Here is a 21,041-nt window from a genome sequence, read left to right on the forward strand (position 1 = left end):
ACCTGCGTGACAGGTGCGGCTCTCAGAGTTATGCAGAGCCTGTGTCCTCCTTCCCATTCACATTGAGTACAAACCATGAAGCCTGCAATTTAACCACCACGTGTGTGTGTAAGTGTAATTGACAGCAGAGCTTTGGCCAAATTCAGACGCAGACCAGACAGGACTGCACGGCAGGGTGAGCCAGGATCTCCAGGACATTAAATCGCGGAGCAGGATGAAAGCCCTCTCCAGGCTGACTGCCACATTCTCTCGTTCACTGCTTGCGGTCAGGTTCATTAGTGTAATCATGGGCTGGGTGAGAGGTGTGTCCTCCGCGGCGGGTGTGATGGAGCGAGGTAGCCTTTCCGACACACCCTGCGGACGGCGTCTAGAGGCACGCTGTGATCGGAAATGCCGCTCGGAGCCTCATGCGCTTCCGCCTCAGCAGCTCTTGGTGACGTCCGCTCCAGAACTGAGCCCGTGGCCTCGCCGCTGCTCCCGTACCGACAGCCACGCTGAAAGTCGCTCGGCTCTGCCAGGTTCACCGCGCCTCCACGGCCCGCGGGTGGGGCCCTGCCAGGGGCCGAGGGAAGTGGGGCGGCCTCCTCCCACGGACGGGCGGGCGCTGCCCCCAGCCCTGCTCCCAGGCGTGGAGGGACCCCGTTATGTAATCCCCTGCTCCAGCAGAAGCTCCCCGCTCTCAGCTGCCAGGAAGTGCCTCGTCCGCCTCTGGTCCCCCCAACCTGGTCCACGCCCGAGGCGCCTGCCCCGGGCCCCCGAGAGCCTGCGCGTGTCTGCGCGTCAGAACGGCTCCCAGGCAGCGGCGTCACTGCCGGACGGCCACGCGGGGCCCTGGGAGCGGCAGCCGCCGGAGGCCTGTGGCTCTGACCGGGGCGGGAACAGCCGCACGTGACACGGAGACAGCCCGAAGGCCGGGCGAGCGCAACGGTGCGCGTGAGCAGGATCTCCGCTGGACGCAGCCTCAGGTCTGCTCGCCAAAGCGCCCTTCCGGGCGCAGGCGCCCAGGTCCCGTGTGCGCCGGCGCTTCCCTGGATGAAACAGTTGTCCGCTGTGGCCCTGGGAGGAAGGGCGCGGGCGCGGTCCTTCAGTGTCGCGGGAGGGGCTGTGCGCACATGTTCCGGGCCGCAGCCCAGCGACCGCGGACTCTGACGGGATTCCAGTCCTGGGAGGGGTTGGCTTGGACCGGGGACGGCGACCTCGGCTCACACGTGCTGAGGAGATGGACGTCATCCCTCCTTCGTTCTGCAGAGGAGTTGTCGTGGCCGCATCACCAGAGAGAACCACAGAAAAGACAGAATTAACTAATCGGGGGGCGGGGGGGGTCCACGTGAAAGGAAAGTACAAACGGAAACAGCAGAGCGAGGTCGGATTTGTAACAAGCGCACGCGGGTGGAGCTGCAGGAGGTGGCGTTGCTGGTCAGCAGACAGACAGACAGACACAGCCATGTTGGCGACGCAGAGCGGCCACACGTGGAATCAAGGCAGTCGCTCCCGAGCGGCACCGTTTCTGCGGCTACCAAGGCCCAAAGGGGACGTGTCCCATGGGTCCCCGGAAGGGGGTCCCTGGGAGGTGTGGCCGGGCCCTGGCTGCGTCTCCGCCCTGCTGCGGCATCAGTACGCTCAGTGTGCGCCGAGGCCCACGCGTGCGGCTCCTCCAGCCCTCCGGGCCTCAGCCGCGTCCTCCGCCAGGCCTTGGTTGACGTGTCTGGTCCCCAGAGCTGCCGTCAGGGTGATCTGCGTGGGCCGCTGTCACCAGAGCACAGATGGGGGCTTAGCAACAGAGTTATTGTTTGTCTCCTGAGCTTCTAAAGGCCACTCATTCCCTCTTGAAAGCACACGCCTCTGCTCCCTGCGTCTGTCATTGCCACGTGGCCTTGTCCCTCTCCTGCAGTGACAGCTCCCTCCTGTGAGCGTGCGTGTGATGGCATTCGGAGCCCATCTGGATAATCCAGGGTGATTTCCCACCTCCACACGCGTCCCTTAATCACGGCTCCAGCATCTCGCTCCGCAGAGAACAGCGTGGACAGGAGAGGGGCGGGGCGACCACGTCTGCTGGGACAAACTCCCTCCCGGTCACACACGTGGGCTGGTGCTGACTCCCGGGTCTGCTTCCCCGGAGGTTTCTGGCCCGTTGGAGTGCCGCCTCCCTGACTGCGCAGGCCGTGGGTGTCTGGGCCCCGCTGTGGCTTCAGCGCCTGGGACAGCGTCTGTGGTCAGCGTGCACCTGTGAAGCGGAGGTCAGCGTCCCGTGCTAGACCAGGCAGAGGAAAGGACAGCCTTGCCCAGCTAGCACCTGGCATCACCACGGCCTCCGGAGCACCAAACAAAGCTCACATCAGGCTTAATACCCAGCGGCAACGCAAGGCCACACTGACTGGGCGCCTCCCCAGCCCCGGCCAGCTCTGCCTTAGACGGTCTCACTGCCCCGCGTGAACGCCACCTTCGCCCTCGTCACCAGCGCTGACGGTCTGCGCAGTCTCACGGGCACATGCTGGCCTATGAAGGACACCCCGGCTCGGTCAGGGCCTCGCCGCACGCCGTCCGCAGGGCCGACCGCCATGCAGGGGCCGAGTGCGGTCCCCGCCCAGTCGCAGCTGGGGACTGCCTGCCGGGCCAGCACCGTCGCCCGGGTCCCTGTGTGCGTCCCTCACCCAGAACCGTCGCTCAGCCTGAGCCGATGTGGGAGCAGGACTGGCGCCGCCCACCCTGACGCCCCCAGGGGCGCGTGACACGTGCAGACGCCCTCCAGGAGCGTGCGGGATGCAGCGCCAGCGGCTTTCTAAGGACCGGGTCGTGCAGATGCCAGATTCGCGCTCTTTCTGGCTTCACTTCTGTTCCAGAAAGTGCCGGTCCTCCTCTCCGAGCACCATCTGGAGAAACCCACGCTGGAAGCGGAGTTTCACCCTCTGCTTCCCACCCACAGCCCCCGCCCGCCCAGAACCGCACGCGGTGGGAGCTGGGGGCCCATGTGGTGGCTGCAGGGTGATGTTGGGTGGGAGCTGGGGGCCCCTGCGGTGGCTGCAGGGTGACGTTGGGTGGGAGCCGGGGTCCCCTGCGGTGGCTGCAGGGTGACGTTGGGTGGGAGCCGGGGGCCCCTGCGGTGGCTGCAGGGTGACGTTGGGTCCTTGGCTGCCCTTTAAGGACCCGCCATGATGTGTCGCATTCCCAGTCTGGAGAAAACCCTGGCTGAGCCGTGCTGACTCGCCTCTCAGAGGCTCAGCCCGAGGCTGTTCCGGTGCCGGGAGGCCCGGGCGGCGCGGCTCCTGCTCCCCCGGGGACAGGCAGGTGCTCAGGGCTCACGCTCCGCTGGGACGCACGGACGCGGCCTGGGCCGGAGGAGCTGGCAGAGGCGGGAACGGCGAGTGGGTCGCGAAGGCCCTTGTCACAGAGTGGCCACCCCGGCTTGTGCCGCACGTGGTCCAGAGGCGCCCTGTGCAGCGCCGGCCTCTCTCTCTGCGGGGTGATGAGCTGCCCAGGGGTCCTCACTGGGAATGGGCTCGTCTGTCCCTTGTCCCCCTCGCCTCGTCATCACCCTCGCTCTCCGGGGGGCCGTCTCGTCCTGGCTGGGCAGTGGGGGTCCTCGAAGCCTGCCCTGGCCTCTGCGCCTCTCGGGGAATACGTGCTGGGCTGGATGGTCTGGGGAAGGCAGCTCCGTACCTTTGCTGCATCTAAGTGGCCAGACACGTGTGTCTGTGGCCAGCGGTCTGTCCGCGAGTGCGAGAGATTTGGGTCTTTAGAGACGGACCTGATAGGTGGGGGCAGCTTTGGTCACGATGCTTAACAAAGCCTGTCTGCGGTGGTCTCCCAGTAACTCCCGCCTGCGGGGCGTCCCGTCCTCGTCAGGGAAGCAGCCCGCCCCGGTCCTTGTGGCCCCGTCACGTCCAGCAGCGGACAGTTTATGGCAGCTGGCTGGGGAGGGGCCGCGAGGCGCCAGAGCATGACGCTAGCCAGCGGCTCTGAAGCTCGCCCTGACCTCCAGCTTGGCTTCGTTTCCACGCACGTGTGGCCAGGAAAGCCGATGTCTACCAGCTCATAGTTGCCTCAGTTCCCGTCCCGACGCTCCACGGCGTGGGTCTGTGGCCCCACACCCCGTCTGTGCCTCACCTCTGACCTCTGCAGTCCCCCTCACCCTCAGACACCTCCAAAATGCTCCCCCTCCCCCACCCCCGCCTTGTAGGGACTGTGCCTTTGGAAAACCTGGTGTCAGCCGTGTGTGGGTATCTGGGAGTCCGGGGGGAGAGGGGCAGACAGCATGTATGGACAGCGGCCGCGGTCCCTGTTGTCCTCCACGCACGCCGGCCCCGGGGAGGTGTGCAGCCCACACACGTGGCTGGGGGGAGCGTGAGCTCGGGGTCCTGGGCCAGGCTGTGCCGTGGATCACGGCGCTGGTGTTTCGCGCCTCTGGCATTGCATGGCCATGGGCTAGCGGTGGGAGCGTGCTGGGGCGAGTCAGCATCCCCCCACACCCGGGAGCGTGCGGCTGACCCTCGGCACTTTCGTCCTCTGCTGCTCCAGGGCTGGTGGCGGCGGCTCCGATGAAGTCATGCAGATTGATGTGGAGATCGAAGAGCCCGGCGACCTGCCGGCCACACAGCTGATCACGTGGCAGGTCGAGTATCCAGGGGACATCACCTCGGACCTGGGCGTCTCCAAGATCTACGTTGGCCAGAAGGACTTGATCGGCATCGTCCCTCTGGCCATGGTAAGAAGGTCCCTGCCTTGGGCTGGTCACATGGGACGCGTGTGACCCGGGCGTGGTAGGAAGATGTCAGCGAGAACCGGGGCGAGTGCGGCAGGACCGTGAAACCCACTGTAAAGCGCCGGTTCTAGGAATTATTTAACTCTGAAGGGGAAGACTAGAACACTAGTAAGAAAATGGTCCAAGTCCAGGTGTTAGGTTGGGGTCTCCTGTTGTATGAAAAATGTCGTTGATTTGATAAGTGTGACCATCCTGGCCTCTCAGACATGGCCCCTCAGAGACCGGACAGGGGGTGTGTGCACGACAGCCGCCCACCCCGAGGCCCCACCAGTGTCTGCCGGGCAGGAGGGCCGTGCCCGGGTCTGCGTTCGTAGGACCTCCTGATTTCTCAAGAGAAGCCGTAAATACTGATTTAATGGGAAATGTGATCCCATTCACATAAAAAGGGAAGCATTGCAGAGGGACGCGCTCACTGTATCCCTTTGCAGGTTGTGTGTCGACCACTTGTCTGAAAGATTTAGTCTTAAGTCCCCGTCTCCTGGTGCTCGTGGAACACAGACGGGCCTCGTCCTGGGGTCTGTCACACAATGCATTGTCAGTGGGGGACCGGCCACCCAGCCCCCTCGAAAATACACATGACCTCCGCAGAGCCCTGCCTTCCCCGGACTCTTCCGGAGCCCCTTCAAAGGGATCATGCTTTTTTTTAAAATGTTTTATTTATTTTTAGAGAGAGGGGAAGGGAGGGAAGAAGAGGGAGAGAAAAGTCAATGTGTGGCTGCCTCTTGTGCGCCCTCACTGGGGACCTGGCCCCCAACCCAGGCCTGTGCCCTGACTGGGACTCGAACCCGCGACTCCCAGTTTGCGGGTGGTGCTCAATCCACTGAGCCACACCACCCAGGGCGGATTTTGCATTTTTAATGTGAATTTCCCCTGTACGAATGCCCGGGTGGTTGTCAGTCTCCGAGCACAATCTGAGCTTCCTCCTGTCTCAGCGCACGTGTCCTGGGACAAGGGAAGCCCAGTATGTCTGTCCTCACTGTCACAAGTGGCAGGATTTTGTTCTTTTTCATGGCTGAGTAACATTCCACTGTGTGTATACCCTGCATCTTCTTTATCCAGTGCCCTACCGAGGGCAGCGGGGCTGCTTCCGCCCCTCGGCTGCTGTAGGTAACGCTGCAGGCAACGTGCGGGGGCCGACGCCTTTTCAAACTCGTGTGTCTGTTTCCTTTGGACGTGCACCCCGACGTGGAGCTGCAGGATGCAAGGCAGCGCGGTATCTGGTGTTTCGGGGTTTGGTTTGGTTTTTGTGTCTTGAGGAAGCTGCACGCTGCCTTCCACGGTGGCTGCACCGTCCGCACCCCCGGCCGTGCGCGAGGGTCCCCTCCCTGCGCCTCTGCACCAGCATGTGTTGTTTTTGTGGGTTTATTGGTGACGGCCGTTCTGACGGGTGGGAGGGGCCCCTCCCTGGGGTTTAAGGCACATTTCCCCGGTGACTGGTGACGCTGAGCACGCTTTTATAGCTCTGTTGGCCGTCTGTGTGTCCTGATCTATTTTGAAAATATCACTGAGAGTAACAAATGGGTGGGATCCACAGAGGGGACAGAAAGACCACCCGTGATGGCTGCTGGGTGGTCCCAGGGGATGATGCCACTGCTGGAGACAGATGGTGGGGCGGGCTGTCTGAGCACGGCCCTCAGAGCCCGCTCGTCACGCAGACCGGGGCTGGTTGGAGCGCGAGGGAGAGGTCCGGCCTCTGCGTGAGTCACCGTGATGCCGCAGAGCCTCCGCGCGGTGCAGACGCTCGTTCTCTGAGCCCCACCCCGGGCTGTGGCCGCAGCCACACGTGGTCACTGGGCTCTGGCACGGGCTGGTGTCCCTGAGGAGCTGAATCTGTGCGTAACTTCATTCCCTTAACATCAGCGAGCCACGCGGGGCAGCCGGGCCACTTCCTGGAGTGGTGGCCAGCGTGCTCTCCGGCCCTCGGCACCTGCTCCATCCCGTGGACTCCTGCCTGTGTGGGCGGCCTCGTCCTCGGACCCTGGGTGGGCCGTCCGTGGCGGGCAGTGGCGGCGATCAGAGGCTGGAGAGGGGGCTGCCCCCGGAGGGTCTGTCCGTGTCCCAGAAGCCCCAGCGCCTTCGTGCCGCCTGCCTCGTGAGTGGCAGCAGTGGCTCAGTTGTGCTCGGTGCCCGTCCGCGCGCCGGTGGCCTGGCACGTCCCCCTGCGTGTCAGCGGGAGCTTCCAAATGCACCATGATGTCCTGTAGACGGTTCCTGCCCCAGATTTATGTGTCCAGATCACATTATTTTATTATCAACTCTTTGCTTTTATTTCTCCTTTATAATTCAGTTCAGACGCCATATTGATTTTTCAAACATCTGTGCCGGTAGATTATTTTCATTATGGTTCTTATTTCAGCATATTAAGTCTGCGCCGCTTAATTTGTTTTATAAATCTCTGTTCCATAAAAGGAGCGTTGGCTCGCGGAGGGCTGGAAACGGGGGGCCGGCAGCTGCTGTCCAGGGAGGCGCAGGTTGCCAGCGCTTTCGTCTCTGTCCACGGCGCCGGCATCTGCAGCCCCGCAGCAGCCGCGGCGCGCAGGCACGGGGCGTGGCTGGGCTCTGGATGCTGAAATTCACGTTTCGTATCGTCAGCGTGTGTCACTAGACAGAGCGCTGCTTCGGACTTTCCTCCAACCCCTGACAGACGTTGGCCTCGCTGGGGCCGGGCAGCTCCCAGGCTGCAGCGTGAGGTCCTGGGTCTCCTGCTGCAGCGTCTTTTCTTTCCCCCTTCATTTTCCCAAACCCGAGGGGGCAGCGGGTCCTCGAGGCGTGGCCTGTGGCCGTGAGCAGGAGAAAGCAAGGAGTGCGTGCGGGGTGGGGCCCCCCGTGGGTCCCAGGTGCCTCTGCTTTGCCCGGAGAGGCGACCGTGCCGGGTTCCTGAGGCTGAGTCTGCAGCGCAGGTGCTCCGGCACCCGACCACACCCGTGGGACAGGGGGTCCCGATGTCAGGTGATGCCGCCGCCACCGCCCCTTGTACCGCCCCATCCCGGTGACTCGAGGAAGCGATGGCTGTCGTTTTAGTGAGGACTCGGGGCTCTTGCCAGTGTCTTATATCAGAACGGGGCCGGAAGCGCAGCCCCAGGTGGGGAGAGGGGAGGGGATCTTTGTTTCTTTCTCCTAAAGGTGGTTTGTCTTAGGCAGTGACAGACACGGAGCCGGTCTTCCCGACCTTGATCTCCGTTCTCCCGTCGCCTGGCGTGTGCCTGCTCTCCGCCGTGAAAGGTTTCTCTGGTGCTCCTGAGCTCCAGGAGGGGGTGCTTTCTGAGCACGTGGTCTGAGCTCTCGGCCAGAACCAGGTGGGGACCCAGCACCCAGTGCTGTGACCAGGACGGCGCCGCGATGGCAGGATCCCCGCAGCGCCTGTGCGATGGGCTGCCCTGGCTTCTCGGCTCTGCGAGCAGCTGGGTGCGCCTCCTGCGACAGGAGCGCAGGGGGACGCCTGCGCGTCAGAGACACTTTGTGTTGCCTTTGCTGCCGCTGTTGCTGCAGTAGAGTGACTAAAAATAGCCGTTTCAAAACCAACTGTTCCGGAGCATCTTCTCGCCAGGAAAAAAGGCTTCTTGCTCTCTGTTCAAAGAAATAAAAAGACAGGCGTGCGGATGGCCATGCTTGAGGGTGGCCCGGTCCCACCAGTGTCACACGGCCGTCGGCACTGAGACCGCCGCCAGGACGGAGGAGGGACGCTGCGACCCTGCGGGTGACCCGGCGCGACTCCCACGCCACCCCCGTCACTAAACGGCCCAAGCCGTTGGCTCAGAGGCTGTGGACGCAGCGAGTCCATGCGAGGACGCCTTTGCTCGGAGCAGGCACGGCCGTGCTTTCTGTCTTCCCGAAGACCCAGCAGCTGTGGCAGGACGTGTCCCCGTGAGGTGGACGGGTGTGGGGAGCAAAGATGCCCCCAGGCCCTTGACATTCATGTGCAGCTTCCTGTTTTTCGGGGGAAACCTGGTCATTTCAGATACCTCGTCCTATCCCACAGCTGTGAGCCGCGCTCAGGGACAGCATGTCCTCGCCGCTGCGGCGGGCACAGCTGCGTCTCCGTCGGGGCCACCGTTCCCATGCCCGGTGACATACAGACGCCGAATCCCGACTCTGCAGCCAGCCGTGGGCCTCTGCATGGCAGGGCTAAGCTCAGCGGCAGCGGCTCCGCGTGTGAGCAGCTGTGGGGGCCCCAGCGGTGACACTCGTGGACTCTCAGACGCAGCGTCAGACACCAGCGGGGTTTCCTGGGAGGGCACCGTGTGCCGCTGGCGGCGTGCCTGGGACACACGGGCAGGGGTCGCGGAGGCAGCTCTCAGCGCCAGTGGTCTGTCTGCCGGAGATGGTGGCTCTGACCAAGTCGGTCTGGAATGGGCCTGCGCCACGTTTCTAGAAAGTTCCCAGCGGACGCCGTCCCGGACCCCAAGGACCATGCCTGCAGCAACGGCAGCATGCTGTCTTCTCCCTGGTGCGTCGCTGCCGCCACGTTTCAGCAGCGGCCCCCCGTGCGGGGGACAGTCCTCTGGGGCCCCGCTGTGGAGGAGGGGCGGGCGGGGCGGGGGGCGCAGGCGCTGCCGTTGGGCCGGGCCGGCCGTTTCCTCGAGGCCGCAGAGGGGTGCCCCCCGGCCCCCCAGCCGCTGTTCAGGGGTCTCGTCTGTCTTGTCTGTGTCCCCGACAGCCTCGTTCAGTCCCTGCGAATCGTGGCTGCTCTTGTTTGTTTTTTTTCCCCAAAAACAGCTTCACAAACGTTCAAAGCTATGCTTTAGGGAAATGCGCTCAGGGAGGAACAAGGAGGAGACACGCTTCGTGCGCCCGTGTGTGGCGTGACCGACTGCAGCGCTCATCCTGACTCGCTCTCAGCCGCCACGGGGACGCCACCACGGCAGAGAGGTCCCTGCCCGTCGCTGAGCAGAGCCCGGAGTCACTGCAGGGCCCAGAAGCGGCGCTGCTGCCAGCCCAGCTGGGCACCTCGCGGGGCGGTAGGCGCCTAGGACGAGGCCGAGGGGCTGCCCTGGTGACGCAGGACCGCGCCGGGGCGCACCCTCGCTGGAAGGCACCCAGCCCGCCGTTCACCGAGCACGCAAACAGCTCACCGTCCCGTGAAACGGAAAGTGCGCGGTTACCCCTCAGCCCCACCGCTCACCACACGCCCCCCACGCCCAGGGCGGCTTCGGCTGTGACGGGGGAGTGGGCGTCACCTGCGGATGTCACCCGCAGACGTGCAGCGCATTTCACGCGGCCGCTCTCCGGAGCCGCATCTGGACCGGGTCCCAGGGGCGTGGGCACGCGGCCGCCCTCTCACTGGAAGACGCAGTCGGCGCCCGAGTAGATGGTGTGAGCGCCCTGGTTCCCAGGAGTCACTGTGGACCCTGCCGTCTGCGACCTGAAGCTCAGGTGGTGCCCTGTGTTCTAGGCGTTTCCACAGCAACCAGACCGGCCTGGTGGGGGCTGGGCTTCTGCTGCCGAGCTCAGCCGCACTGAGCTCAGAGCTTCGGTTCCAGGCTCCTGCTCTTGACGGCACCTGCCTTCCTGGAGCGGCAGTGAGAACAAGGATGGGGCGGGGGGCGTGGAAGAGGCCGGTCTGCACACAGGGCGCAGCGGTCACACAGTCGAGGTGTGACGCACCGTTACACTAGGGGACACAGCACACCAGGCTCCTGTGAGGCCGTCCTCGCCCCCAGCGCGCCCTGCGTGGCTCTGGCCTCGCGGCCGCCCCGGGTCACGTGGCTGCCACCTTCGCTTTGTGGGGCTCGGTCACGTCCCCGCCCGTCAGCCTGTGGGGCTCCGTGTCAGGAGGTGGCCTGTGTCCTGGTCCCATGCGCCTCCCGGGCCCCCCTCATCTGGGGACATGGCCCGTTCCTGTTCTGCGTCCCCAGGCTCACCTGCTGCTTCTTGTCCGGCCTCAAGGACCGCTCCCGGGCCTCCCTGGGCACCTGGGCCCTGCTCCGCGCTGGGGAGCCCCCGGCCCGAGGACAGTGACCACGTGGCCCGGTCATGCCCCTTCCTCGGGTGTCCCTTTGAGACCGTTCAGGACAGTCACGTAGCTTCACCGTTCAGTGGTTCTTTCCCCCAGCGGGCGTCTGTGAGCCGGGATGTGTTAGGAATAACGTTTTCCTCAGTTTGAGGGTGAACAACCTCAGAGCAGACTCGGCCTTCTCCACTTTTACAGAGAAGACTGAGAATAACATCACCTTGCAGGTCTGTGCGCTTGCGGCTGCCGTTACGATTAATCATGAGGATGACAGTAATATGACTGCGGTCGCGTGTTCTCTCTGCGGTTCACACAGGCATGGCCTGATTTACATAGATGATCTCATTTATCCTCCCTGTGGATCCCACGGGTCTGGCCCAGCCTTGCAGACGAGGCCCCTGAGCTCAGGGCCAGCCAGTCAGAAGGGGTCAGCTCTGCCCCATGGTGTGGCGATGCCTACAGTAGCTCAAGTTCAAGTTCACACCCTCCCAGCTTCAAATCCAGTGGCATCTCCTGGAAACCCTCATAAAATTCTCCCGCTTTGTTACCCCTGCACGGTTACTGCCCCTCCCTGGACCCGTCCCTGCGCCCAGAAGAAAGCAAAGCTGTGCCTGCCCAGGCTGAGTCTCACACTCGCCCCTGGACGGGATGGGGAGGGAGGGAGGGTGCAGGTGGGGGTCAGGGCCCTTGAGCAGGAGCAGGTGGGCGGTGCCCCCAGCACTGTCTCTGCTGCCAAGCTATCCCCCGGCCGACATGGGTCAGCGCGGTTTACCTGGAGTCCATTTATCCAGAGAATACCGTTCTCTGCAGGGGCCAGCGGCTGGCAGGTGCAGACAGGTGAGCACCGGTGAGGCAGGATGCCAGGCACCCCGCGCCGGACCTCTGCCGGAACTAACGCAGCCGCGCGGGCCACTAGGGGGCCTGCACAGGGAGTTGCCCTTTGCGATGCTGGGGGTCCCAGGGAGCCTCCAGGCTAGGACACCTGCCGGCAGGTGAGCAGTGACGCCAAGGGTAGCGGGTCAGAGCAGAGCCCCTTGAGACTGCCGTCCCTAGGTAGACGCACCTGTGGCCTAAACGAGGTGGTTACCAGGTACAAGTGCATGCCACTCAGCGTTTTCCACCATGACAAAGCACCTGCTGTGGGCAGGCAGCCCGCAGAGCGGCAGGCGGTCTCGCCTTTAGAATCTCTGACCTCGCCTGGAAAGGAGCGTTAGAGCCGGGGTTTAATGGCAGGCCGGGCCCTGTGCACACTCGTGACTGAGCCATGTGCGGCAGGAACCAGCTCACCCGGCGCAGTCAGTGATTCCGCGCTGTGGACGGGGAGGCAGGGTCGTTGTCCACGCAGCCCATTCGCGTCGTCCTCACGCCGCCGTCCGGTCCTGGGAGGAGGGCGCCTTGGCCGCTCATGACACCGAGGGTCCACGGTGTCCGTGCGTGTGAGTTGCGTTTGCTAGTCTGAGAGAGCAGGGCCGGGGGACAGTGACGCCCGCCATGCACGGACGTGCACAAACGCTGTGGCCTTCAGCAAGCGTGTCAGCAAGGGGTCCCGCAGCCAGCATCCCCCAGCCCCGACCCGCAGGCCCGCGTGCCTGGGACGAGGAGCCATTCCCGTTTGCTGCAGAAGAACTTAGCCCGTCTTTGCAAACGGACTTGCAGAAACTCAAACAGGGGATGTCAAGGTAGAAAATGATCACAGACTGGACTTCAGTTCCGTGTCACAGGGACATAAGTACCGACCGAGGGGACCTCACTAGCCGTGAGGAAGGAAGTGCCAGCCGGGAGCTTCGTGGCCTCGGAACACCTGGGCCTGCTGTGCTCCCCCCGGCGAGCAGGGCAATTGCCCTCGGCCGCCGCCAGCATCAGAGGCGCTTTCCTGGCCAGACCAGCTCAGGCCTCACCTTGACTTCCCAGCGTGAGGGGGCTTTCCTGAGGACCGGGGATGATGTCGGTCAGTCTAGGTGGTGGTGTGTCTGTCCTTGATCCCGCAGACGTGTGGGTCCCCAGGGTGACTGGTGTCCACTTTTGGGCCCTGTGTTTGTGAAGAACGAAGAGCCACAGGAAGCGCTCCAGCAGAGAGAGCCCGTCGCGATCGAGACTTTGTGGTCACCCAGACCCTGGGAAGTGCCACTCAGCTGCCAGAGCCAGAGCGTGAGCCACTTCAGTCCCAGGAGGCGGCGGCATCTGCGCGTGGAGAATTTCAAGTGCCAGGAGGGAGAAGCTGGCCGCCGGTCCAGACGTCTCTGTGAATGTCACCGTTTAAAATATCCATCCCGGGCTCGCCCTCTGCAGACGGGGACCTTCCGTCCACGCTCTGGGGCCCGAAACGCAGAAAAGCCTCTACGGCTGAGTCCAAACCTGGAGAATTAGCAAAATATAAGCGGAGAGCAATTTGTACACTTCCAGAGGAAATCTGTGCGTGGACTGCTAGTCTCAGCTTAGCAATGTGCTGATGCACAAGTTGAGAGAAAATAAAGCGAGCTACTCAGAGAGCCCTTAAAATGCCTTTCCGATTACAGAGGAAGAGACGTCAATAAGAAAATCCATATTATTGCTTGTAGAGTTTTCATACGTTTGATACCAGCTTAATAAGCAGAAAAATCCGGTTGGACGCACAGGGAATTTATGCTGGACCGTGAAGACCCTTCGAGCCCCGGGGATGAGCAGAGCGCACGTCGCTCCGTGGTGGCGGAGCTGGCGAGTCCCTTTTCCCTGTGGCCTCAGAGGCGTGTCTTGGCAGGAAAACCCTTGACCCGTGTGTGGTTCCACCTGACCTTGTCGGGCGTTGTCCCATCTCTGTCCAGCGGCTTCGTCTGTCTTCCGAGACGTGGCTTCCAGGACTGGCACCCAGGGCGGCCTCCCCGTCCGCCCGCCTCTTCCCTCGCTCACGCCTCTACCACGTGCGTTTCCGCCGCTGCGTCTGCGTGGTTCTCTGCGGACTCGGTGCCGGGCTCTGCAGGTGTGATGGGCCCAGGGGCCGGGGCAGAGGCCCGACCAGCAGACCCGCTCCCTGCCCAATGGGGCGGCTGCTCGGCCCGGTGACGCCCGCTGGTGTTGCGCCTGGGCTGGCAGGCCGTCCCGTGCCCCAGCTAAAGCCGCAGTTCTGGGCTCGTCTGTGAGACCTCCCAGATTCTGAAGGCTGGCGAGTGGCTGTCCTTTAAACACCAGGCAGGCTGAGCCGCGCGTCGGCCGGCCGGGCCTGGCCTTGGAGAGGCGCGCCCACGCTCTCTTCTGCGCTGTCCCCTGGCGCCACCTTCCCTCTGGTGGCTGCTCAGCTCACAGCCACGTCGCATCCTCGGCTGCTGCCACCTGGCCCCCCGTGACCAGCACTCTGCACCCGCACCCCAGGACTGTGGGGCAGGAAAGCTGTTCATTTATCCGCTGACGTCAGAGGCCTGCCGAGGGCAAGAACTCTCTTTATGCAGAAGAACGTGCTCATGTAATTGGTACAGTTGGCTGCACACACATCCTTACAGTGCTGCCGACCTTTGAACCCCACGGGTCTGACGGGGCGGGTCCCGTACGCGGGGAGCTTTTCAGCCGACACCCAGATTTCCCCCCACGGCTGGGAGTCCGTGTATGCAGAGGGCCGGCTGCATGCATTTTATTTAGGGGGCTTGAGCGTCGTGGATTTTGGTCTGCGAGGGTCCTTCCTAGGGCCTGTCCAGGCGGATACCAGAGGACAGCTAAGTTTTGAGGAAGTCAGAAGTTACACACAGAGTTTTGCCTGTGCAGGGGGCGGGGCCCCGAACCCTCTGCATCTCCAAGGCCGGCTGTGGTTTCATTCTTAATTGCCCTCCCGTTGGAAGCCACCAAGTGTCCTCCAGGCGACAGGCACTGTTCCGAGCTTGAGAGAGCTACTAATTTGCCCTTAATTTTGATTTCCTGGCTTAATAACCCAGCCTCCCCCATCCCTGGTTTCCAGTGTCCCTCGGTGCCCCGGCCTGCACGCAGCCACCTGAGGTGTTTCTCCGCCCGGCGGTCAGCGGCTCCCACCTGCCCTGTCCACGTGTGAGGAGTGACTGTGAACACGGGCTCCCCCCACGGCGTCGCGGCCGGGCGTTCAGATTCCAGAAGGAAACCTGAGCTGGGCGCCTGCTCTGACACTTAGCAGAACACAGTCGGCCAGCAGGAGGCCATTCCAGCCGTTAATTCACATTCTGTCACGTGCCAGAAGCCATTCCCTGCGACGGGTTCCGTCGGTGGTGAGCTAACTCCATAAAAAAGCTCACCAGGAATCATCTGCTGTTGGATATTGACATTTTACATTTCTCATTTGTGCTAAATAAAGTCCCATTAAAGAATCTAATTTACTTTGCATTAAACTCACCTTTACAAGGATTGAAATCAAATCTCCCGATGATAACAGGGAGACCCACGGAGCAGCTGCCAACGAAGCCCTGTGGTCGCGTGGAGACCGGCGCAGGCCACGCTCCTTCCAGCTGTGGGTGTAGCAGCTGCGTCGGGATCGGTGTGGGACAGCAGGCCGGCGTTCCACCCCCAGATGTCCGCCCCCTGCACCCCGCCCCCCCTGCCGACGGCAGGCAGAATCCCTCACTGGGCCCTGCGTGCAAATGTGTGCAAAGGAGGCCTAGCCCGCAGTCACCCGGGAGCAGCCAGGCGCGGAGCTTGTTAGTCAACCTCAGGTTCAGCCTCCCTGAGGGCAGCCCTCTGCTGTCCTCCCCTGTAAAGGCGAAGCCACGTACCTGCCAGGAGGAGCTGTGAGCAGGCAGAAGGGTTTCTCACGGCGAAGATAGGAGACGCCCTTCCCGCACTTCGTGCCTGAGCAGCACCGGCGTCGGGGCTGCCGTGCATCTGTCCTGACCTTGGCTGAGGGCGTTCAGATCGGACACCATGGAGGTGGGGGTGGGGACGGGCCCCGGTGCTGGTGGCTGCGACGGGAGGGTGGCCATCGCAGCACTGCCGCGTCAGCGTCCCCGAACCCATCGAATTAGACATTTAAAATCGTTGAATGTATTTTATGTAAATTATACCTCAAAAGGCAGTTATGAAATACGTGGCATGGCCAGCACTGGTCTTCTCTGCAGCAAGAAAAAAAAAGGAATTCAATACCATGTCCTGTTCTCAAAGAAAGAGTCAGAGGGACCCTGAACTTAAGTCTTACTGAAGTTCCGCAGGGAACCCGGGTGTGTCTCAGATGCGGCTTAAATACGCAGCGAATGGGCGTCTAATGAATTCTCTGGCCGGCTCATCACTGAGCTCATTTAATGGACTTGAACTGTTGCGGAGCCTGCTTTGCCCTCTCTCCACAGATCCATCCTCATCAAAATGCTTCTACCATAATGGATTCACCCCCATCGATTGCCTTTGTGAATAAGATTATTCTCTTTGCCCACAGAAGTCCTTATGTTTCTGTCCGTCATTAAAAACCTATCCCGTTCACTAAGACGTTGTGACTCTCTGCCATTGTTATGCACGTGTGGTCCTGCGTGTGCCTCCCGTGTTTCACAGATCTGGGGGAAATCGGGAATGTCATGAAACGGGCTTCCCTTTGGAAAGGAAGCCGTGACGGAAGGCTGCCTCTGTGATCGGGGCGGGTGGGAACGGGACCGCGGGCCCTCGCGGATCGGGGGTTGGAGAGACGCGGGTTTCCCTGGGCACAAGCTTCGGGAGCCATAGTCACGCCGGGTTTGTTTTCCGGAGCCGAGGGAGTGAGCGTTAAGTGTCACTTCTGGGGGACCAGCCGGGACAGGTGAGCTGCGAACCAGCGGCTGCTGGGCTTGTGATGGCGGAGCGCCGGGCGCCGGCCCCTGAGCGCGTCTCTAAGAGTCATTGTGAGGCAGGCCACGTCTGTTCCTGAGAGCGCCTTGGATTCCACACCCGCAAACCTCCCTCATCGGCAGGGGAACAGCAGCGTGTTCCCGGAACCTTGTTTTACCGCCCTTTTGTGATTTTCATTCTGGGATTCCTTACAGCGTCCTTCCTGCACGGCATTCAAGAGGCTGGAAGTGTATTTATTTTCTTCTCTGCCATCATTTTATGAATTCTTCTCAATGATCGGACTCCTAAGTCATATTTTGCCACAGGTTTGGCAGAATCTACATTTCATGCACACACCCGACGCCCGGGCAAGGAAAACAGACTGGTCTTTGCAGATGGGGAACGAGGTTTGGCTTCAAAGTCACGACGCTTTTGCACTCCAGGTGATTTTCTTTCTCTGCGTCTTGCTCAGAACATCCGTTGCAGAAATGGGCCAGGTTTTGATGTTTTAAAAGTACATCCTTTCCTGTTTTTACTTGACTCCACTGAGCCTTGGAAACAGACGTGGTTGGTAAACAGAACTAAATAATGTCCGTGTCTGACTCTCCTCCCGGGTTACGCTGCCGTTGGTCACTGAGTTCGCGTCCGAGCTCCGTCCACGCCCCGGGAGGCACATTTCACGGCCTCGCTCCTGCCCTGCCCACAACACGTGCTGGGACGAGACAGATGAGCTTTGGGAGCCACTGTGGCAGGTGTGACTTTACAGCAACAATGACCCGTTAGGGGCTTGCGGATGGGAAACAGGACCGACTCGAAGAGAGAAAGAACTTCTGTTTTCCTAAAAGTTGTGGTGACGCACACCCACCCACGCGTTCCAGAACGTGCGCACCCCGTCAGTGCCACCACGGGGTGGGGGGCCTGCAGAGCCCGTCCTCGGCCAGGGTCATCACAGGGCGTGGGCCGCTTTAGAGCCCCGGGGGACTCTGCTGCCTCCCAGAATAACCTTGGGTGCACCCCTCCCTCCCTCTCTGGCGTGAACTCAGGCGCGCAGATCCGTCCCTGCATGTGCCTCGGTGCAGCGTCGGGATGGGCCGTCCGTGGGAAGGAAGAAGCCCTCCCGGTGGCCTCCGGACTCGCCGTGCGCCGGCTGGCCCTGGGCACCGACAGACCCGGCTCCGGGCCCCCCTGTCGGCCAGGGCCCCGTGGCTCCATGTCGGGGGAGGGCCCGGGACACTTGCAGTCCCTCTGGGGCGGGGGATGGCGATGGTAGCCCACACCCCCTTTGAGGTCCTCCCACCCACTCCGCTTGCTCCAAGTCCGGAGCAGCCCTTCGCAGGTGGTTCGTTTGTGCGTCCGTTCTGAACCGATTGAGTTAATTTCTCATTTTCACGTGCTGTCCAACCTCAAGGCCTCTCCCAGCCTATGGACTAGTCTCACGTTTGACAAGTTGACGACCTTCTTCTGTAGGGACAGGGAAAAGGGTGACAGCCATGTTGTTTAAAGCTGAGGCAGACACTCCCCCGGTTTCAAAGAGCAGGTGCTCAGGCGAAGAAGGGGACCCGACCCACAGACCCAGCTTACAGACTCGTGCTGCGTGCGGCGGCGTTGCCGTCTGGAGGTCAAGTTCATGGTGCGCACCACCATCGACACCTTTGTCCTGCGGGTCAGGGGGTGGCAGTGCTGCCTGTGTCGTGGGGGCCAAGGTCAGCGCGCACCCCTCCCCTAACGCACGGGGACTGAGCACGCTTTTCCTGTCCTCGGGCCGTTTGCTCAGCAACCTGCAGGCGCCTGAGCCGGGGTCAGCGGCCCCTGTCACAGCGACTGTAATCAAGTTGGCCTCTGACCCCGCCCTCAGGACATCAGGAACAACCGGCGGGCTGTTTACTACACTGACCACAGTGGAGCGAACGATAACGTAGGAACGTGGCTGAGGTGCTCCCCAGGGCCGTAAACCCTCCTGGGGGAATGTCTGTGATGCTGCCTAATGAGCTTAAGGAGTTAACTAAACCGCTGTCACTGGGCTTCCCAATTCTGCAGCTTGAAGCTAAATAAGGGTGGGGAGCAGTTACGCTTCGGAACCCGGAGATTTCGCCGGGTGGCCTCTTTCCCAGGCAGTGGGGCGCTGGGGTGACCTGCAGAGTGAGCTGGGGTCCTGGGCAAACACCCACCCTGGTGGGGAGTGCCGGCAACGAGGCAAGAGTTGAACCCCGCCCCCCGTTTTCTTCAAAGGGGCCTCCCTGCTGGAGGTGACTTTCTGCCAGAACAGAGGTCACAGGCTGGAGCCTGTCAGGCGGCACAGCCTGTCCCTGCGGTCTGTTCACTGTGGTTTTCACAGCAGGGGAGCCGAGCTGAGTGTAAAATGACAGGGTTTCTCCTAAAAAATACTGATTCTCAGCGTCTCTCGGGAAACCAGGGAGCACGCAGACCCGGGCCCAGGGTCCTAGGAAGCAGCACGCAGTTGGAGCCGGCGCTCCCCGCTGCGACCAGGAGTGAGACCCAGGGTCACCAGGCCACCGCCACCGCTTCCCAGGACATGCGTCCTGGCCGAGCCGAGGGGCCTCTGTGGACGGGCCCCTGGGTCAGGGCTGCCCGGTCACCTGGGTCCTCGCCTGGAGGCTCTGGCTGCCCGGGAGATAAGCGCCCGCATCCCAGCCACCCAGTGTTCAGCTCTGAGGTCGAGGGTGTGCGGGGTGCGGTACAGACGCCCCCTCTGTGGCAGCTGTGGGCGCTGAGGGCCACCGAGGGGACAGCAGCTCCCAGTCCCGTGCAGCGTGAGTTCCCCGGAGAGCGCGGCAGGCCCCAGCCCCCCGGCTCTGCCCCTCTCTCCCCTCCCTCTCCTGCTCACGCCTGCTGTTTCTTTCGCCGAGAACATGGCGCACGAGTCTGTCACTGCATGTGTCACGGTGCTGCTACTAATACCCAGCCTCCCTGCCCGTGACCGACGCTCAGCGCAGCTCCAGCACGCTCCCCGCGTCACCTCCCCGGGTCCTGTCCTGGACAAGAGCCCTGGGCTGCGTGCGGCTGGGAGCCGGACCGGCTTTCCCGGTGCGGAAGGCGAGGTGCAGGGAGCTGAAGCGACTCACCCAGTCACGCAGCTCGGGAGCGGCCTCGCAGGGAGCAGAGTCGCTGCAGGTGCCCTGGGGCGGCTGCTGGAGGGCAGGGGTCTCCGGCCGCCGCAGCCCGTGAGGACTTGAGAAACCCGAGGGTTTGCTGTGCATTGGCCACGCAGGTGCTGGACGCCCCCACTTGTCAGAAGCAGCACGCGGGTGACTCCCCCTGACGCAGCGTCGCTGCTGACGAGGCAGCGCGTGCCCGTGGCGCTTGGGCAGCCCTCCTGTGCGCTGACGCAGGCGCCGCCTTCGGGGGCCCCCCACCGTCTGCCTGTGGAAGTGAGGGAGGCGGCGTGACGGCCGAGTGCCCGGCGGTGTGGGCGGTGGCTGCCAGGGCCTGGGGAGGGCTGGGGACAAGCGGGGAGGCCGGGACCAGGGCCCCGCGTGGGACGGGCGTGACGGTGCTGTGCTTGGCCCGCCAGGAGGCAGAGATCCTGAACACGGCCGTGCTCACGGGGAAGACGGTGGCCGTCCCGGTGACGGTGGTCTCTGTGGGGGAGGACGGCACCGTGACAGGCCTGCTCGAGTCCGTGGAATGCAGGTCGTCCGATGAAGACGTCATTAAGGCAAGTGGACACCTCGCCGTCCCCGCAGCACCCGCTGCGTGGCGGCGTTTGTGCTCAGCGACCGGCTGGGTCCCCCGGGTCCCCCGCCTCCCGCTGCTTGTCCTGCCTCTGTGTCCGCAGAGCAGAGCGCGCAGGGCCCGGAGGAGGGGCCCGGCCTGGGACGCTTCTGCCCTGCGTGTTTGCCAGGGGCCGGGGGCGTCTTCCCAGCTGCTGGGAGGTGGCGGCGGGGCGGGATGGAGGACGCTGTTCACGTAATATTGGGAAAACAACAAACAACCCATGGCCGAGCTTGGGCGAGGGGAGGGTTTAATGTGTTCATACAGGGGCGGCCATCTGTCATCGGCAGGAGGCAGGGCTGTGGGCGTGGGGCTGCTGACAGGGACGCGGCCCCGGCACTGTGTCCCCGCGGCGCCGCCTCCGTGCTGACGGACGAGGCCGTGCGAGAGGACACCATCCGTCAGCTTGTCTTCGCTGTTTGTCTTTACTGCCAGTTCAGAGATGGGAAACAGCCCTGCCTGCTTCCCTGCCTTTTCCTCCCCCCTCCACCCCCCACCCCAAATGCCATGAAGTCAGCGTGTTATGCGAAGTCAGAGGCTGCGGATTCCAGGCCCCTGGGTCATATCTAGGGGCCAAGATTCAAAAATCTGGAATTTTTACATTAAAGTTTACATTAAAAAGAATTATAGTTTCTCACATAAAACGGGATATCCGGCCGCACTGACCTTTCTTAAACGCCTCACGACCTGGCAGCTGCCCTTCTGCCTGGGAGGGGGCTTTCCAGTTCAAACTTGTTTGTTCCTGTCATTCACCCTCTGCACCATGAGTTTGTCACCCCCCCCCCCCCCGCAACTCAAACTAAAAATGTTACACAAGGTTTTAGAAACAACCAGGCCTTAAACAGAAGGAAGCCGCGTTTGCGTCCGAGGGTCAGTGAGAGT

The 21,041-nt window shown here is 62.6% G+C and overlaps 1 protein-coding gene across 1 annotated transcript in view; it reads left to right on the plus strand.

Annotated features, from left to right (window-relative positions):
• The window catches only part of TMEM132D (transmembrane protein 132D), a 61,855-nt gene that overhangs the window by 33,318 nt on the left and 7,496 nt on the right, over positions 1-21,041 (plus strand). The window contains exons 6-7 of the mRNA XM_090292363.1: positions 4,516-4,702; positions 19,960-20,103. Coding sequence (XP_090148489.1) covers positions 4,516-4,702; positions 19,960-20,103 — 331 coding nt within the window. The remainder of the gene's footprint in view (positions 1-4,515; positions 4,703-19,959; positions 20,104-21,041) is intronic.

The sequence above is a fragment of the Furipterus horrens genome, unplaced genomic scaffold, assembly GCF_987537825.1.
Source record: "Furipterus horrens unplaced genomic scaffold, mFurHor1.1.pri manual_scaffold_11, whole genome shotgun sequence".
In the NCBI taxonomy this organism is placed as follows: domain Eukaryota; kingdom Metazoa; phylum Chordata; class Mammalia; order Chiroptera; family Furipteridae; genus Furipterus; species Furipterus horrens.